This window comes from Capricornis sumatraensis, chromosome 17, assembly GCF_032405125.1.
Source record: "Capricornis sumatraensis isolate serow.1 chromosome 17, serow.2, whole genome shotgun sequence".
NCBI classification, from domain to species: Eukaryota; Metazoa; Chordata; class Mammalia; order Artiodactyla; family Bovidae; genus Capricornis; species Capricornis sumatraensis.
This window is the reverse complement of record NC_091085.1, coordinates 79,565,001-79,586,584: the sequence shown is the minus strand read 5'-3', so window position 1 is coordinate 79,586,584 and position 21,584 is coordinate 79,565,001. Positions and strand designations below refer to the sequence as shown.

The following is a 21,584-nucleotide window of genomic DNA, read 5'->3' as shown; positions in this document are numbered from 1 at the left end:
GGGCTGGCTCATGGCGTCCTGTGGCTGCTCCAGTAGCAAGTAGGTGCTCAGCACACACACAGAGAGGACTTGCATGGCAGGGCGGGCCTCAAGGCCAGTAAGCAGTCCACAGCCCCTGGACCTGCTGGCCTCCGGGCCAGCCAAGCAGGCCTGCCACGGAGTGCCGTCTGGGCCTCAGCTCCCAGGGGTTGGTTAACAAATGTCCGCTGCCTCCGGGCTGTGTGCCAGGCGTGCGTGGATGAGGGGAGTCTCAGGCCCCTGGGCTGCCACCCCTGGCAGCTCAATACCCGTTTCCCTCCACGTGCCTCTCTGGGGGTCTCAGGCTCCCCAGCTTCAGTCTGTCTGGTGGTCATTGCCCTGTACCACACATCCCTCCACCCCTGCATCCGGGCCCAAGGCCCAGCGTCCTGGCCACCTCCCGCTACCCTTCCCCAAGGCCAAGTCCAGTGTCAAGCTGGACCCCTCCCCACCCGCCTCCTGTATCCCTCCCCGGGGGTCTGCTGCGGACGGACCCACTCCTGGGCCCGTGGCCACGGACGCCCACGTGTGCTCGCCGCCATCTCATCTTCCTTTCAGGCTCTGAGACGCTGCCCTCAAACACGCTGCCAGCCAGGCTCCTCCTGTCCCAAACTCTCCTGTGTCCGCCCCCCCCCCTCAACGAGGCCTGCAGTCGGGGTCTCGTTCAGGAAAGTCTCTTCCGCTCTGGCTCCCGGGTCCCAGCATCTGGCACTCACACACCTGCCCCCCCACCGTCCACGTCTCCAAGTTCAGCCCAGGGCTGGCGTCTGGGCACAGGCTGGGGTGGGTGCAGGAACGGTGGGGTGGCCCTAGGGAGTGCCCTGAGTCAGTGCCCAGGGCCCCGGGCGCCAGTGGTCTTTGGGGCCAGTGGCAGTTGAGCACGGGCTGGGTGCCCAAGGTGGCCCCCAGGGTGCAGGTCTGCAGAGGGTGCCCACGTGTGGGCAGTGCTCTCCACAAGGGCGCAGGGGCCCTGCGTGAAGAGCCTGGGCTTTGGCCCCAGGCCAGCCATGCCCCAGCAGGCCCCTCGCCCTCTGGGCCTCCCTGCCACTCAGGAGGTTTCGAAGGGAGTCGGTGGAGACTGCTGCCCGGTGCCCCACTGGGGGCTTGACTGTCCCAGCTCTTGGGGCCCCTTTCTGCTCAGCCGGGAACCCCCTGCCCTGCGCTGGGCCATGCTATGGGAAAAGAGGCTGTGATGGCGCTGCCTGAGACCCCCACGTCCTGCCCTGCCCCCAGGATATCAGGTGGCACTCAGACGGGAGTGTGGGTGCCCCCACCAGTGTGCCCCATCCGGGCCCCCACCCACCTGCCCACCTGCCTCGTGGCAGCCTCCCCTCGGGATGGTCAGTTTGGCCTGGCAGCTGAGGCCAGGCTTGGGGAGCACCCTCCTCAGCCCTGCTGGTGGGGAGAGCTGTGCCCCACGCTTCACACGACATGAGGGGCAGGGGGACCCCCGACAGGTCCCTGAGGGCGTCTGGCTTCCAGCTGCGTCCCCGGCAGGGTCCCATGCAGGGCTGCGGGGACCTTGAGATTCCTGTGACATAGTCAGGCCCTCGGGTCCCAGGGAGATGCCTGAAAGTCCACAAGGGTCCCCAGAGGAGCTGGCATGGGCGCTGGCAGGCTGGTGAGGAGCCTGAGGCCTGGGCCCCACCGGGCCCCCAATGAGGCCACACTGGGACCCCATCCTGGCCCAGGACTGGGGACTCCTGGTGTGAGCAGAAGCCCCAGGACCCCGGGATGGCCTGCCGTGTGGGGCTTGGGAGGGCGGGGTTGGGGTGGGGGTCAGATGAGTAGGGGGGCCAAGAGGGGTGCAGGGAGGGGTGAGGGGAACTCAAGCTGGACGGACGGGGCCGTGGGGGTGGGGGTGGCGAGCTCCAAGCTCCCACCAGCGGGCACAGGGTCCCTGGCCAGGTCCAGGCCTCACATCATCTCCCGGCCTCAGCCCCAGTTTCTGCCAGGCAGAGGCTGACACGGGGACAGGTGTGACAAGCGTCTGGCTTCCTGTGTGAGAATCTGCAAAAGAAAAACTCTCCCCATAGAGACGTTCCTGCTGCGTCCCTCCCGGACATCACCGAGGGCCCGTCACAGCCAAGACAGATGGTGGCCCTAGGGACCGCACTCGTCACCTGCTCGCGGGGCGGCGGGGGTGGGCGGGCAGCAGCCTGGGGTTCGGTGCCTCTGCGGAGCCCTCCCTTCAGCACCAGGCCCCATTCACAGACCACAAACCCGGATCTGAGAACCCGAGGTTGCTGGAGTCCCCGGGCTGAGCAGGGAGAGAGGACGTGAAATAAATTAGGAAAAATCTGGGCGAAAAGGCAAAAGTGTGTCAGGCTGGGCAGAGGGCAGAGGCCCGGGCGGGAGCCAGGTGGGCGAGAGGCAGGGCCTCAGCAGGGCCAAGCGGTGTGACGTGCAGGTGGCCCCCGGTGCCCAGCTGCAAGGCGTCCCCAGCGATGCCCGGGGCCTTCCGGGGCTGCTCCCCAGCCCGACCTCGGCCTCAGGCACTTCTGGGCCCCGGGGGCGGGTGCTCAGGAAACCAGGCCAGCCTGCCTGCCCCGCCCTGGGGCGCCTGGCACAGCGGCCGAAGTGCCCTGACCTGCTTTCCACCAGCAGCGGCACCCGGTGCTCCCACCCTCGCTGGTGAGAAGCCGCCAACGAGCTCCATCCCAAATTGATTTCAAATAAGGCAGAGTTATCACACAATCATATAGGAATAATTTATCACTCGTTAATAAAAGAGCTATTACTTATTCACGTCACCCACCCCTTCCGCACGCCGGGCGTTTGGATGCAGGCACACGACTGGGGCTCGCATAGAGGCGGGGGGGAGGCCTGTCTGCGCTCTGCCAAGGTCAGCGGACCCGCACCCCAAGGCCCCGGGGGTTTTCCCCCGGCTTCCCTGCCCCTAGGGGTCCCCAGTCTGGGGTCAGGGGTCGGATCTGTGACCCGGGAGCACCCAGGGTGGGGGACTCTGAGGGGCGCGGAGCACGGATGATCTTCAGGCTGGAAGCGATGCCTCCGAGAGCCCGGATCTCCAAGGCCTCGGAGCCGAGTGCCCGACGCTCCCTGGAGACCGGGGGCGTCCTTGGCCACCCTTGGCCGAGCAACGGCTGAAGAGCAGCCAGCCGCCCGCCACGCGCCGGAGGCTTGGGGAGCATCAGTCCCAGTCTCTCCCCCGCCCCGCACCTTGGAAATGCTGCCGCTAACCCACGTTCCTCTTCACCTTCTGGCAGAAACACTCTATTTTCTTCTTTTTATTTATCTCTGTTTCTGAGGTTTCACTGCCAAGCCTGCAGTCTTTTTAAAAAGATAACACCGTGGTCGGCCGCATCTTGCTCAAAGTTAAAGCCTGCGCCGGGCCCTGGGAGGCTGGTCCTGGGGCTCTGGGGCGCGGTCCTCCTCCAACCCACCTGCTGCCGCCGCGCGCCCCATTCTTCCAGGTGGTTACCCCCACGTGTCCATGGCTCCGCCCCCAGCCCCCGTTCTCTAGCACACTCGCCAGCGAGGCTTCCAGTTGAATTCATAGCCAGTGTTTCCTAACCCAGGCCACACGGCTGCTCATCACCGCGTGGCCACAGGGGGGTGACCCCTCGCTCTGGCATGGCCCTTGGTTTTTCCTGGAGTTTACAACTGACTTTGCCTTTTGCCCTTGTCCCAGGTGCCATGGCAGGCACTCTGCTGGCGGTCTGGTTTCTCCCCGGGGTGGAGGGAGTATCTCCCTCCAGGCCTTCACCTGCCATCCCCTCCCGGGCCGGGCACGCGGCCGTCCCTTCACAGCTGCCCCTGACTGCCCTTCACCGCCCAGTCTTTCTTGGGGTTTGTGTTTCTCTCTTTCTGGGTTCACGTCCAGTTTTAGCTGAAGCATGTTCCACTGTCTAAAAAAGGCCCCGTGAAGAACCAGCCTGTGAGCCCTCGAACGTCAGCAGGTCTAAGCCACGTGGCCCACTCCAGAGTGAGTGTGCAGCCGTGTCGCGGTTCCTCTCCTGACCCTGAGGCCTGAGGTCACACCACGAATGTCCCATGTTGTGCCAGGCACTCGCCCAAGGGGGTCTTCAGCTCTGGGCAGTTCTCAGCGCCATTCCTCGGCAGCTCCCCTCTCATCATCGTCATCATCTGCTTTTCTTCCTGGAGTTTCCTGAGGCAGGTGTTGGCTCCGTGCTCATCTGTTTCTCTTCTGTTTTTGTCTTTGTTGTTGTTGTTCTTTCTGGAAGGCTTCCTTGACCTTGGTCTCCAGACTTCCCATCGATTTCTGTGACTTCAGCAGGCCTATCTTTAGCTCCCAGGGCTCTTCTTGTTTCCTGCCGGCTCCTTTTTCATAGCACCCTGTTCTTGTTGTATGGCCCCCTCTGTCCCTGTGAGGACACCAGTTGGATTTCCCGTTTTCATCTACTCACTGCAGTTTCTGCTTCCTCTAGAATCATTTCCACTTTGTCAGCATTGGCACCTCTTCCAGACACCTGGTTTTCTGGCAGTGTTTACCGGGGAGGCATGGAGGCTGGTGGGGTGCTCTGTTGAGAGAGGGGCTGTCGACTGGTGGGTGTGGGTGATCAGGCAGGAGCCACTCTGCACGTCCCAGAGGCCACGGCAGAGACCAGGGCCGTCGCTCCTTGGGGTCCGCCTCGGGCAGCCCAAGAAGTGGGACGCTTGGGCAGGGGGCTCGGCGCTCGGGGGGTCGGGGAGCCCAGAGCCTGCGCTGGGCAGGGGGCTCGGCGCTCGGGGGGTCGGGGAGCCCAGAGCCTGCGCTGTGCAGGGGGCTCGGCGGCTCATCCGCCGCAGGGGCTGCTTCCCCAACAAGCTCTCTGGGGCCCTTGGGGCTCGGGGCCCGCCCTGGTCACTTGGTGTGGCAGGCGGCGGTCTTGCACGCTGTGCCCGGTCACCTGGTAAGCCCCTGAGCGTCCTGCTGGCTCCCCGTGGTCACTGCCCCTCCATCAGGCTCTGCGCCCACATCTGAGGCGTGGGGTTGATGGCCATCTCCTCGCTGCACTGGGGACATGTAGCTTAGCCCCCAGGAGTGAGGGGTGTCGGTGCCTTGGGTGTTCCCAGGAGGCCCGCTGGCGCTGGGCGCGTGTAAAGCTGGGTGCCAGGGTGGACAGAAAGGGCCTCCCGCGACAGCCCTGCACGACCCACGGCCCTGATGCGGGAGTGCTCGGGGCTGCCTTGCGTCCGCCCTGCGCTGGGGCAGGAGGGTCCCTCCCCCTCCGGGGCTCGGGGCCGGGTCACACGGGCAGCAGGGTGCTCGCTGGCCCGCCAGCACCACGCACCCACTTGGTGGGAGGAGGGGACAGAGAGCCAGGTTTGAAGGACTTCCCCCAATGTCAGGATCCAGGCCGTGGCTGACAGCTCTTCCCATTTAAGGACGAATAATGAAAGTGGGGCACCTTGGTCAGGAAAGGGGAGAGGCCGTGGCACGCAGGACCCCCTTGCCAGCAGGCCTCCCCGGAGCCTCCCGTGGACACACGGCCACCCGGAGGTGGTAGCCTTGGCCAGTGGCAGTGTCTCGGGCTGAGGGTCCGGGCCCCCCGCTTGCCTCTGGCCGGGGTGCTCCTTGGGCCTTGCCGCTGCTCCCCACCGTCTCCCTTGCCGGTTGCTGCCCCACCCAAGCGCTGCCGCTCAAAGCCCCCAAGCACCCCGCCTGGGGTAAGCCCGTCTCGGAGCGCAAACCACCCCGGTCAGGAGCGTTTGGGAAGACTTGGCCCTCCTGGGACAGCAGGAGCAGGCTCCCAGTCCAGCTGCCCCTCGGGTCAGCGGTGACCGCAGCAGTCAAGAGCCAGGACAGGCTGATCCCCAGGGTGAGCGGTCCAGAGCCTCCAGAGCCCAGCGTTGTCTTCTCAGAGCTGAGTAAGTCCTGCTCTGCAGAGGCTGCCGCTGGCTTCCTTGCCGAAAAGGCCGAGGGCTCAGGAGCCGCAGAGGTGACAGCCCATCAGCTTCCACCACAAGGACCGGCCGACCCCTCGGCCCGGCCCTGGGGCTCCCACGTCTGCCGGCGTCACCTCGTCACAGCAGCCCCGGGGCTGTCCAGCGGGCTCACCTCTCAGCCCAGATCACCCAGGCCCCAGCAGCACACGTCGAGAGAGGGTGTGTGTACGTGTGTGTGCATGCCCACAGTGCACGCCCGAAGTGTGGGCCCTGGGCGTGGGCTCCCACACTGCAGTGGCCCTGCCGGAGGCGGCCAACAAGAGCCTCGCAAGGTCCCAGGAGGACGGGGGAGGGCGGGAGCCAGCTGTCTGCCCTGCCAGGCTCGGCATCTGGTCCAGGACAGGAGCGGGCAGTGGATGGCGGCGGGGTAGGCTGGTGGGCCTGGTGGTAGCTGTGTGGCAGCAGGGCCCAGGCCCTGGCGTGGGGCATGCCCCGCCTCTGGGCCCCCCGGGGCAGGGGCGTGTCGGCCAGCAGCCGGTTCCTCATTAGCGTCCACTGGGGACGCGAGCCGACCGTGGCCGCTGCCCCACATTAGCACAGGACCCTGACGAGCCGGGCCGTGCGGACAGAGGCCCCCAGGTAATTAGGCAGCCAGTGTTTGCTGATGTGCGTGGTGGGAGAAGGAAGTGCCTGCTGAGTCCCTGCTGGGTGCCGGGCGTGGCCTGCACCACGGTCCTGGGGCTGGACCAGGCTTCTGGGGTGGTGTCATCAGCGCCACCCCTCCCCCCCGCCGCCTGCCCAGTGGGGCCCCGGGGAGGTGGGCGCCGTGGAAGAGCAGGTGCCTGGACAGGGCGGGGTCCCAAGCCCTGCGTGCCAGCAGCCCAGGCTCGGCTCCGAGGCCTGCAGCCCGCACACCCCGCACCCCGCCTGTCAGAGGGTGCTCCTGGGCCCTCGCTTGCGGCGGCTCCAGCGCACTCCGCTCTATGTCTGTCTGCGGCCAGCTGGGTTCCATGGCCCCGGCAGCCCCCCGACACCACGTGGTGGGGCCTAGCGTGCGCCTGGACCACAGGGTCCCAGCAGGGCCACACCCAAGCCACCCTCAGAGCACGCGGGTGGGTGCGCTCTGCACCCAGGCCTCCCGCTTCTGTGTGGCCAGGCCCCCTCCACCCACCCCACCCCCATCACCCTCTATGTAACTGCCTCCCAGGTGCGTGTTGGCTGGAAGTCGGGGGCTTGAGGCAGGGCTGCTGGCTGAGGCAGCGGTAGGAGCTTTGGCTCTCTGCGGCTCAGGCAGGCCTTTCAGTGCCCGGACCCCCGAGACTGGCACGCCTGCCAGTTCCTGGGCTGTGAGCAGGTGCCCCACCTGCCACCCCGAAACCGCACCCCCTCGCCTGTAAAACAGGCAACACGCTAGTCCCCCAGAGACCGCCGGGCCTGCTCACCCCGGGTCTGCCCGTCACGGGCTCTGCCCACAGCGGGCCTGTCACCACCACTGCTCAACCCCGTGTCCCGCACCCTCCTGCCACAGGGGGTCACCTTGCCCGCTAGGGATCAGGTCAGCCCATGCCCCCCCGCCACCCACCCCCAAGCTGGGCAAGGGGCCCAAAACGGCCTGGCCACGTGTGCCGCACTGAGCGTGTCTGTGCCTGCCGGCCGGACGGAAGGTGGGCGGTGAGGATGAGAAACAGCGATGACCGAGGGGGACAGATGGACGTCGGGGGCGGGCGGTGAGCCTGTCGCGGGTGGGGCCGGCAGGGATTGGGCCCGGGCGCAGCCACGCTGGGGAGCCGTGACCCTCTGCGGCGTGTGGACACCTCCCCCACCTGAGCTATTTCTGGCCTGGTTGAGCTGGCTGTGGCCTCCTGTTCTGCCTTGTAACCGTGGTTGACGATGTGACCCTCCGTGGGACATTCTTGGTGCTCGAGAGGGTCCTGGGCGGATGCTGCCCAAGCCCGCCACAGACCACCAACCCCAGGCTTCAGGACCCGCGGCCAGCTGCCCACACCTCCGAGCCTGGGCCCTGCTCCAGGAGTGGCCACGCCGGCTGCGCTTTGGGCCGGGACTGCTGGTGCCTCCTGCCCCTCCTGGCCGTTCTGTGGCTCCTTGTTTTGCACATGTTTCCCCAGGACCTGCTCTGAGTGGCAGCAGGTCACAGCTTAGCCTCTCACTGCCTCAGCTTCCTAATCTGAAGGTGGGCTCACACACCGAAAAGAAAACGGGTTCTCGTGCGACTCCGACTCGGGCCTTTTGTACCAGCTGGTGGGCCCTCGCGGCAGCCTGCGGACTGGGTGTCACAGCCTCTCCGTTGCCGCAGGGAGGCTGTGGGCCTCAAGGCTGGCAGCCCTGCGCCATCTCTTCGGTGCAGATGGCCTTGGAGGCCACACCAGGCCCGACACCTCCCAGCCTCCCAGCTTCGTCAGCCAGCCAGGAAGAGAGACCCTGAACATCGTCTGGTCCCCAAGCCCCCGCCCCCAAGGCCCCAGGGGCTGGTCCTCCCCTGAGTGCAGCCCTGAGGCACGGACCACGGCTCCAGAGCAGGCCTGGCCTGATCTGGAGGCGCCCCTCTGCGGGCAGAGCACCAGAGGAGACCCCAGCCATTCTGTGCGGAGGCCCCGGGACAGGAGGGCTTGGCTTTGGGGGAAGCTGAGGGGGCCTTGGCCTGGATGGGACCCAGGTCGTGAGGCTTGCAGGGGCCTGAGGGGGTCTGCTGGCCTGGCTGAGACCCGGGTCGTGAGGCTTGCAGGGCCTGAGGGGGCCTTGGCCTGGATGGGACCCAGGTCGTGAGGCTTGCAGGGCCTGAGGGGGTCTGCTGGCCTGGCTGAGACCCGGGTCGTGAGGCTTGCAGGGCCTGAGGGGGCCTTGGCCTGGCTGAGACCCGGGTCGTGAGGCTTGCAGGGCCTGAGGGGGCCTTGGCCTGGATGGGACCCGGGTCGTGAGGCTTGCAGGGCCTGAGGGGGCCTGCTGGCCTGGCTGAGACCCAGGTCGTGAGGCTTGCAGGGCCTGAGGGGGCCTGCTGGCCTGGCTGAGACCCGGGTCGTGAGGCTTGCAGGGCCTGAGGGGGCCTTGGCCTGGATGGGACCCGGGTCGTGAGGCTTGCAGGGCCTGAGGGGGCCTTGGCCTGGATGGGACCCGGGTCGTGAGGCTTGCAGGGCCTGAGGGGGCCTGCTGGCCTGGCTGAGACCCGGGTCGTGAGGCTTGCAGGGCCTGAGGGGGCCTGGCGTGCCGTACCGTGGTCTCTGTGAACGAGGCCCGCGCACGGGGCGGTTTTCTCACCTTGTGTGCAGGAGGTCAGCTCCCACTGGGGTCCAGTGGGGCCAGGGCAGTGGGCGGCCAGCCGGTGCCTGGGGGGGGACTGAGGGGAGGGAAGGAGAGGCAGGTGACCAGGGCGCAGCCTGAGGGCATCTGATGGGGCGGACCTGGAGGCCCGGGAGGCCAGGCCGGCGGAAGCCAGCAGGGCGGGGCAGCGGGGCAAGGGGATGGGCTGGGAGACAGTCTGGGGACAGCTGAGGGACGGGGGGTGGGGACGCCTTCTAAGGTGGGAGGGACTAGGTGAGTGGCGGGGTCCAGGCCCTGGGGCGTGGCCAGGGGCAGCCTCCCGCTACCCGGTGGGGCCCCCACGTTCCAGGGAGCCCGCCGTGAGCATGAACACATTACCCAAAGTTGGGCTTGACTATCTCATCAAGAGATGCCCCCTCTGCTTGCTCAGCAGAGGGGTTGCCATGGAGACCAGCGGGCAGGCCCCAAGGGGGCCAGGCCAGAGCCAATTACCGCGGCTGAGGCGAGGAGCGGGCCCACCGCCGGCCGCTGTGCTGACAGCAGGGCCCGTGCAGAGGGACTGACCCTCAGAAGTTGGTTTCCAAAAAGCCGCCGGCTGGGCGAGGGGAGCCATGTCTGTGTGCCTGATGCCTGCCTCCTGGCAGGGCCCAGACACGTGGCCCGTGGCCTGTGGTCCTCTGGAGGCCCCTCATGGGGACGGCCAGTTCTGGTGGTGAGCCGACCTCAACCCAGACAACTTCACAGACCATGGCTGCCGGCCTGGGAGCCCCGGGTCAGGGGGCGAGGGTAACAAATCTCAGTCGGCAGGCATGCGGCGGGTTGGTCACGCCGGCGGCCCAGCCGTGGTGGTGAGGTCCAGAGTCCGGCCTGATGAGGAGGACCTGCCCCCCGCCTGGCCCCCACCCCAGAGAGTCCTCTGCCACAGGGTTTTAGGAACAGGAAGTACCGTTTTTATAGCACAGGCACATTCTGCGGTAACAGCAGTGAGAGGCCCCGGAGCTGGCTTCACCGGGCCCTGCCTCCCAAAGGGGGCCTGGAAGGAGACAGTAGGGAGGGGATGCCAGCTGAGATGCCACCCGGTGACCTCCTGTGTGCTGCCAGCCAGGGAGGGGCATCCAGGGCTTGCAGGGGGTGGGCCTGGGGCTTCCGTGTCCCCAGCAGCCAACAAACGGACCAGCCCCAGGGGACACACCCGGCCTGCTGGGCCTCTGGGCTTGGGGCAGGCGTCGGCACCTGCCCAGGCAGAGAGGACCCAGGAAGGGGTGGGAGCCCAAGGTCACAGTCCTGGGTGGGGGAAGCTGGCCCGTGGTCCTCTCCTTTCTCCTTCCCGGCTTCAACCCCAGCACTTTGCTGGCCCTGGGTCTGCAGAATCCTGCTCTTAGCTAGCTGCCAAGGAAGGTGTTAGCTGTCAGTGCAGGTGTTAGCTGTCAACGAAGGTGTTAGCTGATAACTCAAGTGTTAGCTGATAAGCCGTAACCCTCCCAGGGGGATTCACATTTTAATAGACTCACTCCCGAGGCAGAAAGAACCTCTGCATTCAAAGCAGAGGCTCTAACGGTGGGGTGACAGGCAGGGAGCCCAGTGCTGGGCATGTGACCCTACCGGTGAGCCCAGCCTGGGGACAGCACCCAGGAGCGCTCTCCCACCCACTCCAGGTCTTGGGTGAGGCCCCGCGATGGGGGAGGGAAGAGGGGAGCTGCACCCCCTTGGCTAGGGCGGAACCCCTGGGAGAGTGTCTGGGCGGGAGGCTTGGGGGCCGCTGGACTGGAGTTAGCTCCTCGCCTGGGAAGGAGACGGAGCAGAAAATGAGGCGGAGGGGAGGAGGCGGCCGGAGGTTCACCTGGAAGCATGCCTGCCTGGAGGGGCTCTCGGGAGGGGCTCTCGGGCAGGGCTGCAGCACCCCCAGTCCTGGACCTGCCTGCCCCCTGCCCCTGCCCTCGGGGCTCCTGATCCAGGGGCTGGTGGAGCAGGTTCCTGGGTCCGGCTGTGGGACCAGACCCCAGCTGAGGGCTGAGGGGCTGCAGCTCCCAGCTCCCTAGGTGGTGAGGCCCCCTTGGAATCCAGACAGGCCTTGGCTCCAGGGGCTCTGGGTCACAGCCCCACCCTTCCTGCAGCCTGTAAGGACCTTGTTGGGGTGGGTGGTGCTGCTGCAGAAGCTGTCAGAAGACAGGCCTGGACATGAGCGGTAGCCCCGGGCTCGCGGCGAGTGGGGCCCACCTGGTGCACCAGTGTTTGCCAGGGGCTTCTCTCCCCGCCTGGCCTGTGAGCTGCTGGTGCCAGGACTGCGCACAGGCCCACGGGCTGTCTGGCATCTGCAGGTGTGAGTGTCCATCCCAGGAGGCCTTCCCGTGAACCCCAAGTGGTGGCTGCGGCGTGGCAGCTCGTGTATTTGAGTCCCAGGCGGCAGTCAAGATTTCCCGCAGAGCTTGAGACCCCTAGCGGGTTTGGGGGTGCAGCAGCTTCCTCATGGCGGGTGGGGCGAGGATCCTCGCACTAGAGGTCCCGGGGCGGAGCCCCTCCTGCAAGCCCAGACCCAACAGGGCCCCGCCCACTCACAGGGACGGAATCCCTCCTGCAAACGCTGGCCCCTCCGCCCCCCCTCACCGCCCTCCCCTCTGCCCACAGGAAGCCAGCTGCTGGCCTGGGTGCTGTGGCTGCAGGCGTGGAGGGTGGCGGCGCCCTGCCCAGGTGCCTGCGTGTGCTACAGCGAACCCAAGGTGACCACCAGCTGCCCGCAGCAGGGTCTGCAGGCTGTGCCCGCCGACATCCCGGCCGCCAGCCAGCGAGTCTTCCTGCACGGCAACCGCATTGCGTACGTGCCCGCCGCCGGCTTCCGCGCCTGCCGCAACCTCACCATCCTGTGGTTGCATTCAAACGCGCTGGCCCACATCGACGCGGCCGCCTTCTCCGGCCTGGCGCTCCTGGAGCAGCTGGACCTCAGCGACAACGCGCAGCTGCGGGCCGTGGACCCCGCCACGTTCCGGGGCCTGGGCCGGCTACACACGCTGCACCTGGACCGCTGCGGCCTGCGGGAGCTGGGCCCCGGCCTGTTCCGCGGCCTGGCCGCCCTGCAGTACCTCTACCTGCAGGACAACGGGCTGCAGGCACTTCCCGACGACGCCTTCAGCGACCTGGGCAACCTCACGCACCTCTTCCTGCACGGCAACCGCATCCCCAGCGTGCCCGAGCGCGCCTTCCGCGGCCTGCACAGCCTCGACCGCCTTCTGCTGCACCAGAACCGCGTGGCGCGCGTGCACCCGCACGCCTTCCGGGACCTCGGCCGCCTCATGACGCTTTACCTGTTTGCCAACAACCTCTCCGCGTTGCCCGCGGAGGCCCTGGCGCCCCTGAGGTCCCTGCAGTACCTGCGGCTCAATGACAACCCCTGGGTGTGCGATTGCCGGGCGCGCCCGCTCTGGGCCTGGCTGCAGCAGTTCCGCGGCTCCTCGTCAGAGCTGCCCTGCAGCCTGCCCGCGCGCCTGGCCGGCCGTGACCTCAAGCGCTTGGCCGCCACCGATCTGGAGGGTTGCGCCGTGGCCTCGCGGCCGGCCCCTCCCATCTGGACCGGCGGGCCTGCCGACGAGGAGCCTCTGGGGCTGCCCAAGTGCTGCCAGCCGGACGCCGTGGACAAGGCCTCGGTGCTGGAGGCTGGGAGGCCCGCCTCGGCCGGCAACGCTCTCAAGGGACGAGTCCCACCCGGCGACAGCGCACCGGGCAACCGCTCTGGCCCCCGGCACATCAACGACTCGCCCTTCGGGACCCTGCCGGGCTCGGCGGAGCCCCCGCTGACCGCGGTGCAGCCTGAGGGTTCTCAGCCCCCGGGCTCCCCCACCACGGGCCCGCGAAGGCGGCCGGGCTGTTCCCGCAAGAACCGCACGCGCAGCCAGTGCCGTCTGGGCCAGGCGAGCGGTGGGGGCAGCGGGAGCGGCGGGGTGGAGGGCTCAGGCGCCCCACCCGGCCTCGCCTGCGGCCTCGTCCCCCTGGCTCTGGCGCTGGTGCTGTGGACGGTGCTCGGGCGCTGTTGACTGGCCCCCGAGCGCAAGGCCTCACTCAGCAGCTGGGTGTGTGTACATACGGGGTCCCCTCGCACCACCAGCCAGCCGGCCGCCCGCCCTCCCTAGCGGCGCTGCCCACCGTCCGCCTGCCTGCCCTCCCCATCTCCACCCGTCATGTTTACAGGGCACGGCGGGGCGTTTGTTCCAGAACGCCGCCTCCCGCCCGGAACGCAGTATATAGAGATATGCATTTTATTTTACTTGTGTAAAAATACTGGACGATGTGGAATAAAGAGCTCTTTTCGTAAGCTGTGGCCTCTTAGGCTAGGGGGTGCTGTGAGCCAGGGGAGAGGGGTGAGCAGGGAAGTGCCGCCCCGCCCCCTTCACGGCACCCAGAGGCCCAGGAAGGTGGGGGGGGGGGGACCTGCTGCAGGTGCTGTGGCCTGGGTGGGCAGCAAGGCCCCTTTCAGCCCAGCTTGTGCCTGCAGGGACCTGGAGCGCTCCGGCTGCCGCCCCTCCCAGCCCCGCTGGCCTTAAGGCCGACCCCCATGTGCCTTGGCCCCCTCCCTCCCGGCTGCCCTGACAGCAGTGTCTCCAGCGCAGACCACGCCCAGCAAGACGAGGCTGCCTCTGTGGGGCCATCTGCTCTGGGGTTGCACGGAGTCCCTAGCGGTCCCGGCCTCCCAGCACCACTTGGCTGCCCCCACCAGCTCCCATGTGGGTTGGGGGGCCCCAGAGGACCCTGCAGGTAGGCTCGGGTGGCCCTGACGGAGCCCTAGGCCGAGAGAGGCCCGCAGGGGCTGTGTGCTGCCCTCACCCCTGGGTCTGGGGGCTGATGGCAGAGCCGGAGCCGGGCCTGTGCTCCACACGCCCACACCATTCTGTACACGCGTGCACTCACAGGCCGGGCAGGGCCCACACGTGTGCACACATATGCACACGCACATGTGCTCACACGCAGCACAGGCAAAAATATCAACACGCACGTTTTTCCAAAACCTGGACGAAAGGACTGGAACTGGAGAAGCCATGTGGCCACCCCACCCTCCCCCAGGGGCGGGGCCTGGGGAGCCGAGGAGGGAAGAACACAGTCCGCTGGGGTGGGGGTGGGGGGTGGCGGGTGGCGAGCGTTGCCGTGGAGCCAGCTGGCTGCCTGTGGGCACTGCTGGGGCTCCAGAGCCCAGGGGAGGGGCAGCGAACCGGGTGTGCTCAGCAACCAGCCCCCACTCCCCCTCCCAGGCCCTCCGCGCCCCTCATGGGGGCTCAGACCCCCACCCCTGCCCAGGCCCAGAGCAGAATCGGGCTGCTGTGGGGAGGGGATCTCTGTCTGTCAGGTCCGGCCCCTTCCCCTGCACGGCTGGGTCTTCCCACCACCTTCCTGGTGGCTAGGAAACTGCAGGTGCCCACCTGCACAGAGCTTGGAGGCACACCTGGGCTCCTCGCCTCACACACCTCCTGGGATGGGGTGGACACTGCTTCTCACTGAGAGGCACCTGTCTGCCCTTGGGGCACTCCTAAGGCTGACTACGTCTGTTCCCACCAGCTGACCCTCAGGTGGGGGCTCCTCCCAGCCCCCAGGACAGAGAAACCCAGGCCACAGCGAGCAGGGAACCGGGACAGGGCTAGCCAGGCCTCCGAGGGTGAAGCTGGTGGACTGGGGGCGGGGGTGTGGTCTCGCGGACTTTGTGCCCGTTCTGATTTCCCGAAAAAGCCCATCTGGCCGCTGCGAGCACAGTGGAGACTCGTGGGTGGGCACACAGGTCTGGCCAGGCCCAGGTCAGATGGGGCCCAAGAGGGATGGGCATGTTTGAGCCGGACCCAGCAGAAGGCAGCGGTGGGCAGGGCTCCTGGCCCTGGTGCTGAGCAGCCTGCACCCGAGGCGGGGGTGCCTGGAGGAGCGGCCTCCGTTGTCAAGGCCTAGGAGACATCTGGGCGGGGGTGTCGCGTGGGCTGTGCAGGCTGAGCTCAGGAGAGGGGCCCGGGCTGGAGGACAATTTGGGAGTTGTGAGTTTGGGTGATATTTACAGCCCAGGAAGCAATGACATCACCAGCTGGCGCTGGGCCCGGGGCAGCAGGCTCAGCTCCTGCGTGTCCCACCCAGCCTGGACCCCCGCCCGTCACCGGGTCCCCGGGGGTCAGGCCCACTGGACACTGGGAGCCAGGTAGGGAGCCGACTCAGGCCGCGAGAACAGCACGAAGTGTCCACCGCCCCAGGCTGGCTGCTGGTTTGCCAGGGCGCTCCTGGCCCTCATCCAGGGGTGGCAGGCCAGCCACAGGGCGATGGCGCACGGGCCCCTCGTGGCTCACAGCCCTTCCCGTCCCCACCCGGAGTGGTCAGGGCAGGGCGGCCCCCGGGGCCTGGGCTGGCAGGGGCGGTGGGAGATGAGCGGCCCTCTCGGGGGCTGGGCTCAGGCTGGGCCGCTCCCGGGGGTCCCCTCTCCGCCGGCCACGAGCTCGGGACCTGGGAAGGACACAAGCACCCGCCCCCATCTGTCTGGTGCCCGGGGCTCCGCACAGTAATTGGAAGAAACATCAGGATAACCCTTGAATTAGTTCTGAGAGAATAGAAGCGGTAGAACGTTCAGCAGCTGATGGTGGACCGATGTCCACGGAGACGGAGAACATGTCAGGAGCACCTCGACGGGAAAGAAGCGTTTGTTGGCAGGTAAGCTGGGCCCCGGGGCTGCAGGGCGGCTGCCCTCTACAGGCAGGGTAACCTGGTCCTGCCTTGGCCCCACAGAGCCTCTCTGCCCCCACACGCTGCCCTGAGGCTACCCTGGAGCCCTGCACGCCCGGCCCACCCTGTGCTTGTCCTGGGGGGGTGGCGACAACAGCATCCCAGACGCAGCCCTCCCCGCGTGGCCAAGCTGGAACCCTGGGGGGTGTAGTTCCCCACTGCTGCCCACCCAGTGCCCAGACAGCAGCACCGGGGGGTCCTCCTCCCTGCACCCTCTGTTCATGTCAACACTCAATTCTGACATTACCCCCTCCTCCAGGAAGCCCTCTGGGATCCCTCTGGATCCCAGAGGGCTGGGGAAGCTTATCCCTCCCCAGCCAGGTGGTCGTGGAGGTCCTGGAAGGCACCACAGGGCCCAGACCCAAGGGTCCAGGAGGTCCAGACGTGGGGCCTGGGCTGGGGCAGGTCAGCACACCTCACTGGCCCTCGGTTTCCCTCCTGTCACCAGAAATGAGTAAACCCCCACAGCAGGGTCCCTGTCACTCATGGAACCTCTGTGAGGGTGGCCCAGGCTGAGCCAGCACCAGAAGGACTGACTCCTGGGCCGCTGAGACGGCTGCAGCCCCCAACAGAGGGTGGGCAGCCCATTCCGGCCACACCATCTGCGAGCTGTCCCCCCAGCAGACACCCCCCCAACCCCACAGGCCTGTCTTCTGGGCCTTCAGAGCTCTCATTTGGATTCCCGGGCTGTGCAGGCCACAGTGGGGCTGCTGGGGCCGCAGCTGGAGCACCCACCAAGCATCCCTTTCTTCCTGCAGCCAACGGCACCCCAAGCCGGGCAACAGGAAGTAGATGGACACCCAGTCTACAGCCCCTGTGGGAGGCCTGGGGTCCTTCATGCTGGCGTTTCCCAGGCTGAGAGCTGGGGGCCAGCAGGGGTGCGACTGGACTTCGGGCATCTGCCCCTTTGGCTGCCTGGGATGGGCGAGGGGAGGCCAGCTGTGCAGTCTGGCCTGCGGAAGCCCCCCAGGGTGAGCCCCGTGGCCCCCCCAGGAGAGGCCTGGGGCCCTGGCCCCTGCTCTGTGGAGATTGCTAATTAAACCCGCCGCTAACAACTCAGGGGGCAGGAGGCTCTGATCTGTTGTCACAAAGGGCAGTGCAGAGATTTGTGGGCCATAACGGAGCATCCATCTCAGGCAGGGAGGATGGGGAGGCAGACCCTCTCCTCTGGCGTGGGCCCAGGCTGCGAGGGCGCTCACCGGGGACAGAGGAACGGTGATGGGAACCACGTGGGGTGACCAAGGCTGGGCAGGGGAAACAAGGCCAGCCCCCCAAGAGGGTCTGGGGATGGGAGCCAGCGACCCCAGGTCAGGGGCCGCACGGCGCACACAACTATTTGTGAAAAATGATGAAACAGAGACGAACAGTGGGGTGGATGCAGGTCTGCCAGGGGCTTCCAGGACGCAGCTGTTGTGCTGAGTCGGAGGGGTCTCTGGGCCTCGGGAGCTTGGTGCGGGGGGGTCCACCTCGGGACCACCAAGGCCTCTGAGAACCAAGGGGGGCTTCATGGCTGAGCCCCCCGAGGGGCCCCTCTGCCCCCCAGGAGCAGCTGCAGCCGCAGCTGGCCACCTCCAGGCTCTCACCCACCCCCGTTCCTGACTCCTATCCTCCCACCCCAGGGACCCTGTCCTGTCTCCCCTCTGCCGGCTCCCCAGGCAGGGCCAAGGGCCCCTTCACACACCCGTCCACCTGCTAGCCATCCCCACACACCCTCCATTCTTCCCTAAACAGGCCCCGCTGCTGGGGCCAGGGAGGGGGCCCAAGGCTCTCCTCTCACCAGGCCAGTGCCACCAGGACACACACGGCCTCCAGCCCCAGACCCTCCAGCCCCGGACCCCCAGGCCAGCGGGGGCACAAAGCAGCCCCGAGGCCACGTCCTGGGCCAAGCCTGACTCAGAGTGACCACCCAGGCCAGGGCGGGGGTGCTGCTTTGCCCACCCCCATGCCCCCTGCTAGGTCCAGGCTGTTTGAGGGACCTGGCTGGGCACCCACCTGTTCTGCTGGGGACAGACACACCCAAGGGGCAAGATGGCTCCCACCTTGCTCTCCCCACGCAGGTGAACTGGGTCCAGTGACGTCTGCGGGTCTCCCACCCATTAGGCGCAGTCTGTGAAAACCAACCCCAGTTAGCACCACCACACAGAAGCGCCCAGTGCTGCGCTCCAGAAATAGGGCGTGTGCCCAGGTGAGAGCTACAGGAAGTGAGGGGGCGCCTGGCACCCGCCGTCCCCACGGCAGCATCCCCGGGAGCTGCTGTGTCCTCACCGCTGTGCTGGGCACCGGGCAGTCAGTGCAGCGTCCGGCTCCCAGCGGTCTCCACCCCACGAGTCCTACCGATGCTCCAAGACCCAGATCAGAGGCCACCTCCTCCTGGAGGCCAGCCCTGACTGCACCTACCAGCCCCGGAGTCTGAGCCCTCATCTGCCTGCGGACAGAGCCCTAGCCGTGTTAGGTCTGGACTCAGCCCAACCCTCCATGGCCGGGGGGGATCCTAGCCTCCTGCCTGTGATGAGCCAGCACTGGGCCTCGGCTGCCTCGAGCCTCCCTGAGAAGGCCTTTCTTGGTCTGGAGAAGGGGTGTGGGAGCAGTCATGCCTGAGCAGCACCGCCTTCCTGGGACCGCGGGGCAGCCTGTGGCGGAGCTCCCAGAACGGACAGTGCCGTGCGGGGGGCCTCGGCCTCCGCCAGCCACGCAACCTGCCGCCCTCCTGGTCATGGAGGGTCTGTCTCCTGCAGCCTGGCTGGGGCCCAGGCTCACCTGTCACCTGTAGCCCGTGAGGGTGGGGCAGGGTCTCCCTGGGGAGCCTGGTGAGGGGTGCTGGGCAGAGGGAGGTGACTGGGCATCCCTGGAAGGATGCGTCTGGAGGGTCTGCCCATCCCACAGCCTCTGGGGTCTCCAGGCCCCACGACAGGCAGCTCTTTCCCGAGCCATCCCCTTTCCCGAACTCGGCCCACAAGCTAAAGACGCTGCAATGAAGCATCCGACTCGCAAAGTCGGCCAGACAGCACTGATGAGAGGGCGGGCTCATGTGGGGGTGCGGGGACCTGAATTCAGGGCACCAGGTCTGCCTCAGCTGTGGGTGAGAGCACAGGAAGTGGGGCTCAGGGGAAGCCCCGTTAGCCCAGCCCCTGCCTGCTCAGAGCCGAGGCTGTGGGACGCTGTGAGCAGGGAGGCAGCCGGAGAGAAAGGTACAGTGCCCCCTGCTGCAGGCCCAGAGCCCAAAGAAGGCCCAGCCCTTCCCTGGGCCCCTGTGGGGGGCCTGGGTGGGGGTCTTATTCTGGGGGCCTCACAGACTCCCCCGCCCCAGCTGGGACACCCCTCAACCCCATCCAGGAGCCCCCACCCCAGCCAAGACCTCCCCACCCCAGCCAGGACCCAGCAGCCGTGCTCTGTGTGTGGGCCCTCAGTCCTGAGAACAGCAGCTCGTCTCCCCTTCCAGGTCCCCACAGGGACTCGGAGCTGGCAGGGTGGGTCCAAGTGGTCAGAGAGCTGGCACCTCGTCACAACCGGAGCTGGGCACACAGGGGGTGGCCCGTGGGCAGCGTGGGGGGCTTTGGAGTCAGACGTCTCCTTGGAACAAGCTGCAGGCATGTGGTTGGGGGCAGGCTGAGGACGGGCCTTGCCGGAACTGCGCCCACAGACCTCCAGGAGCCCTGGGCCCCTCCTGCCGGATGGCGATGGAGGGAAGAAGGGTTGGGGCAGGACCCTGCTGAGGCCATTGCCTCCCCAGAGTGTCCCCATCACAGCACGGCCATGCCCTCCAAGGTCCTGCCCCTGGCACCAGGGAGGGCAAGGGCCAGTCTGGAAGCTGTGGCCAGCTGTTCATTAACCAGGAGACTCGCCAGTGATGGCTGTTTCTGGCCGGCTGCCAAGTGCGCCACCCAGAGGGAGCTGAATGAGGACACCGCACCCATGAGCCCACCAGTGCTTTCCCAGCGACACCACATGGGCAGAGGGGGTCCCTGGGCCCAGAAGGCCCCGGTGCCTCTGTGTCCTGGTCAGGGGCACTGTGCCCAGCACTCACCCCCTGTGCCCCTGGCTGGAGGCTGGGCCCCCAAACGGCACGCAGGCTGGGCAGGCGGGGTGGCATGTGGGCTCCCGGGGGACAGCTCGCGCACCCCGCCCCCCAGCACGGTCGCGGTGTGTGCTTTCCACCTGCCAGCCCGGAGCCCGGCGGGCACCCCTGCCTTGGGTGGGCCCACCTGCCCTGCCCCGCCCCGCCCCGCCCCACTCTCCCCTCTGTTTGGGCCTTCTCCCTGACACGTCCGCACGGGCACCTCGGTGCCCACTTTGTCTATGCCAGCGTGATCTTTGCTCACTGGAGCCTGGCACCACAGAGGCCTGTGCAGCCCGAATAGCTCCCGGTCTCTGGGCACCGGAGGAGCACAGGCTCCAGGGCGGGGGGCAGCCTGGGGCTGGGGGAGCTGCCCCGACCTTCCCTGCTCAGGCCGCTGGCCCAAGCTGGCGTGGACGGTTATCACTGCGAGGCGGCAGGACACAGAGCCCAGGTGCTCCGTCCGGCAGGAGCACAGCGGCAGGGAGGTGGCTGGGGTGGGGAGGGGCCAGCAGACTGCAGACCCAGGGGCCGCCCTGCCAGACCGGGCCTCGCTTTTCCCTTCTGTGAAATGGGGTGATAGGGAGACCGCCTCAGGGAGTCCCCAAAGGGCCTCCAGGCCAGTTCCTCCGCTCAGCAGTGGGTGCTCTCCAGGGACCTCGCGACGCGGGCTGGGTCTGCGAGGAGCCCCTCGACGTGCAGGCGGACTCTCACGCACCCACAGCGTGCACGGCACCCACACATCCCCTGCCCACTGGCGCGCCACCTTCTCGCACAGCCGCGTGTCTGGGGCTCCTCTCTTCCGTCCTAAGGCCCTGCCTGTCGCCCCGCGGCCCTTGGCTGCCCCTGGCACATGGGCTTCCCGGGCCTGACAGTGCGACCCTGGGCACAGCCCCCCAGTCTGCCAGGGACCATGGACTCTGGACCCTCACTCGTGCTCAGCCCTGGGCTGTGGTGATGGTCAGGAGGGCCCCCCTGGTAGCCTGGCCCCCATTCGCCTGGAGTTAACGCCATAAGCTGCTGCAGAGCCCAGGCAGATCCCTGCCCCCAAGGGCAGGCGCTGCAGTGACTGTGGGGCGTGGTGGCGGGGGGCCTGGGCTGGGAGGCCCACCAGCCTCCAGCACCCACAGCTGGAGCCTCCGCAGGTCCTGGGGCTTCTCTGGAGGAGGAGGAGGCAGGAGGAGACCCCGAGTGTGTGCGCACAGTCCTGCTTTCAAAGGCCCATGCTCCGCCGCGGCCACGCTCCAGACCCAGGGAGTGTGCTCCAGATGCCTGCCCCGTGTCCACGCAGCTGAGGGAGGGGGGCACAGGCCTGTGGAGCTGGGCGAGCTTGGGTGCGGCCTGCGCGGGCTCCAGGCCTTGCATCCCCACTGCATGCCCTCTGGGCACAAGCTCCCCCCTTATCTGGCCTGTGCTCACAGCCCATGGCCTCGAGGGGCCTCCCCACCTCCCCAGGACGGGGCCCAGAGGCCTCCACCTACGGGACCTGGACCTGGGGGCTGAGACGCCGCAGGGTCACGGGCACAGGCTCCATCCATCCTGAGCCTCACACAAAGAGCCGCAGGGAGGCTGGATCCGCAAAATGGCCACCCCAGGGAGCCGCTCAGACACGCTGACTGTAAACAGCTGTTAGTTTCTTGGAGAGCAAAATAAA

General features: G+C 67.5%; 1 protein-coding gene across 1 annotated transcript; it reads left to right on the top strand.

The window, feature by feature from the left end:
- Positions 1 to 9,834: 9,834 nt before the first annotated feature.
- Positions 9,835 to 13,169, top strand: RTN4R (reticulon 4 receptor). Its single transcript, XM_068990339.1, has 2 exons — positions 9,835 to 9,856; positions 11,770 to 13,169. The coding sequence occupies exons 1-2, from the start codon at positions 9,835 to 9,837 to the stop codon at positions 13,167 to 13,169; spliced, it is 1,422 nt and encodes a 473-aa protein (XP_068846440.1).
- Positions 13,170 to 21,584: the final 8,415 nt, after the last annotated feature.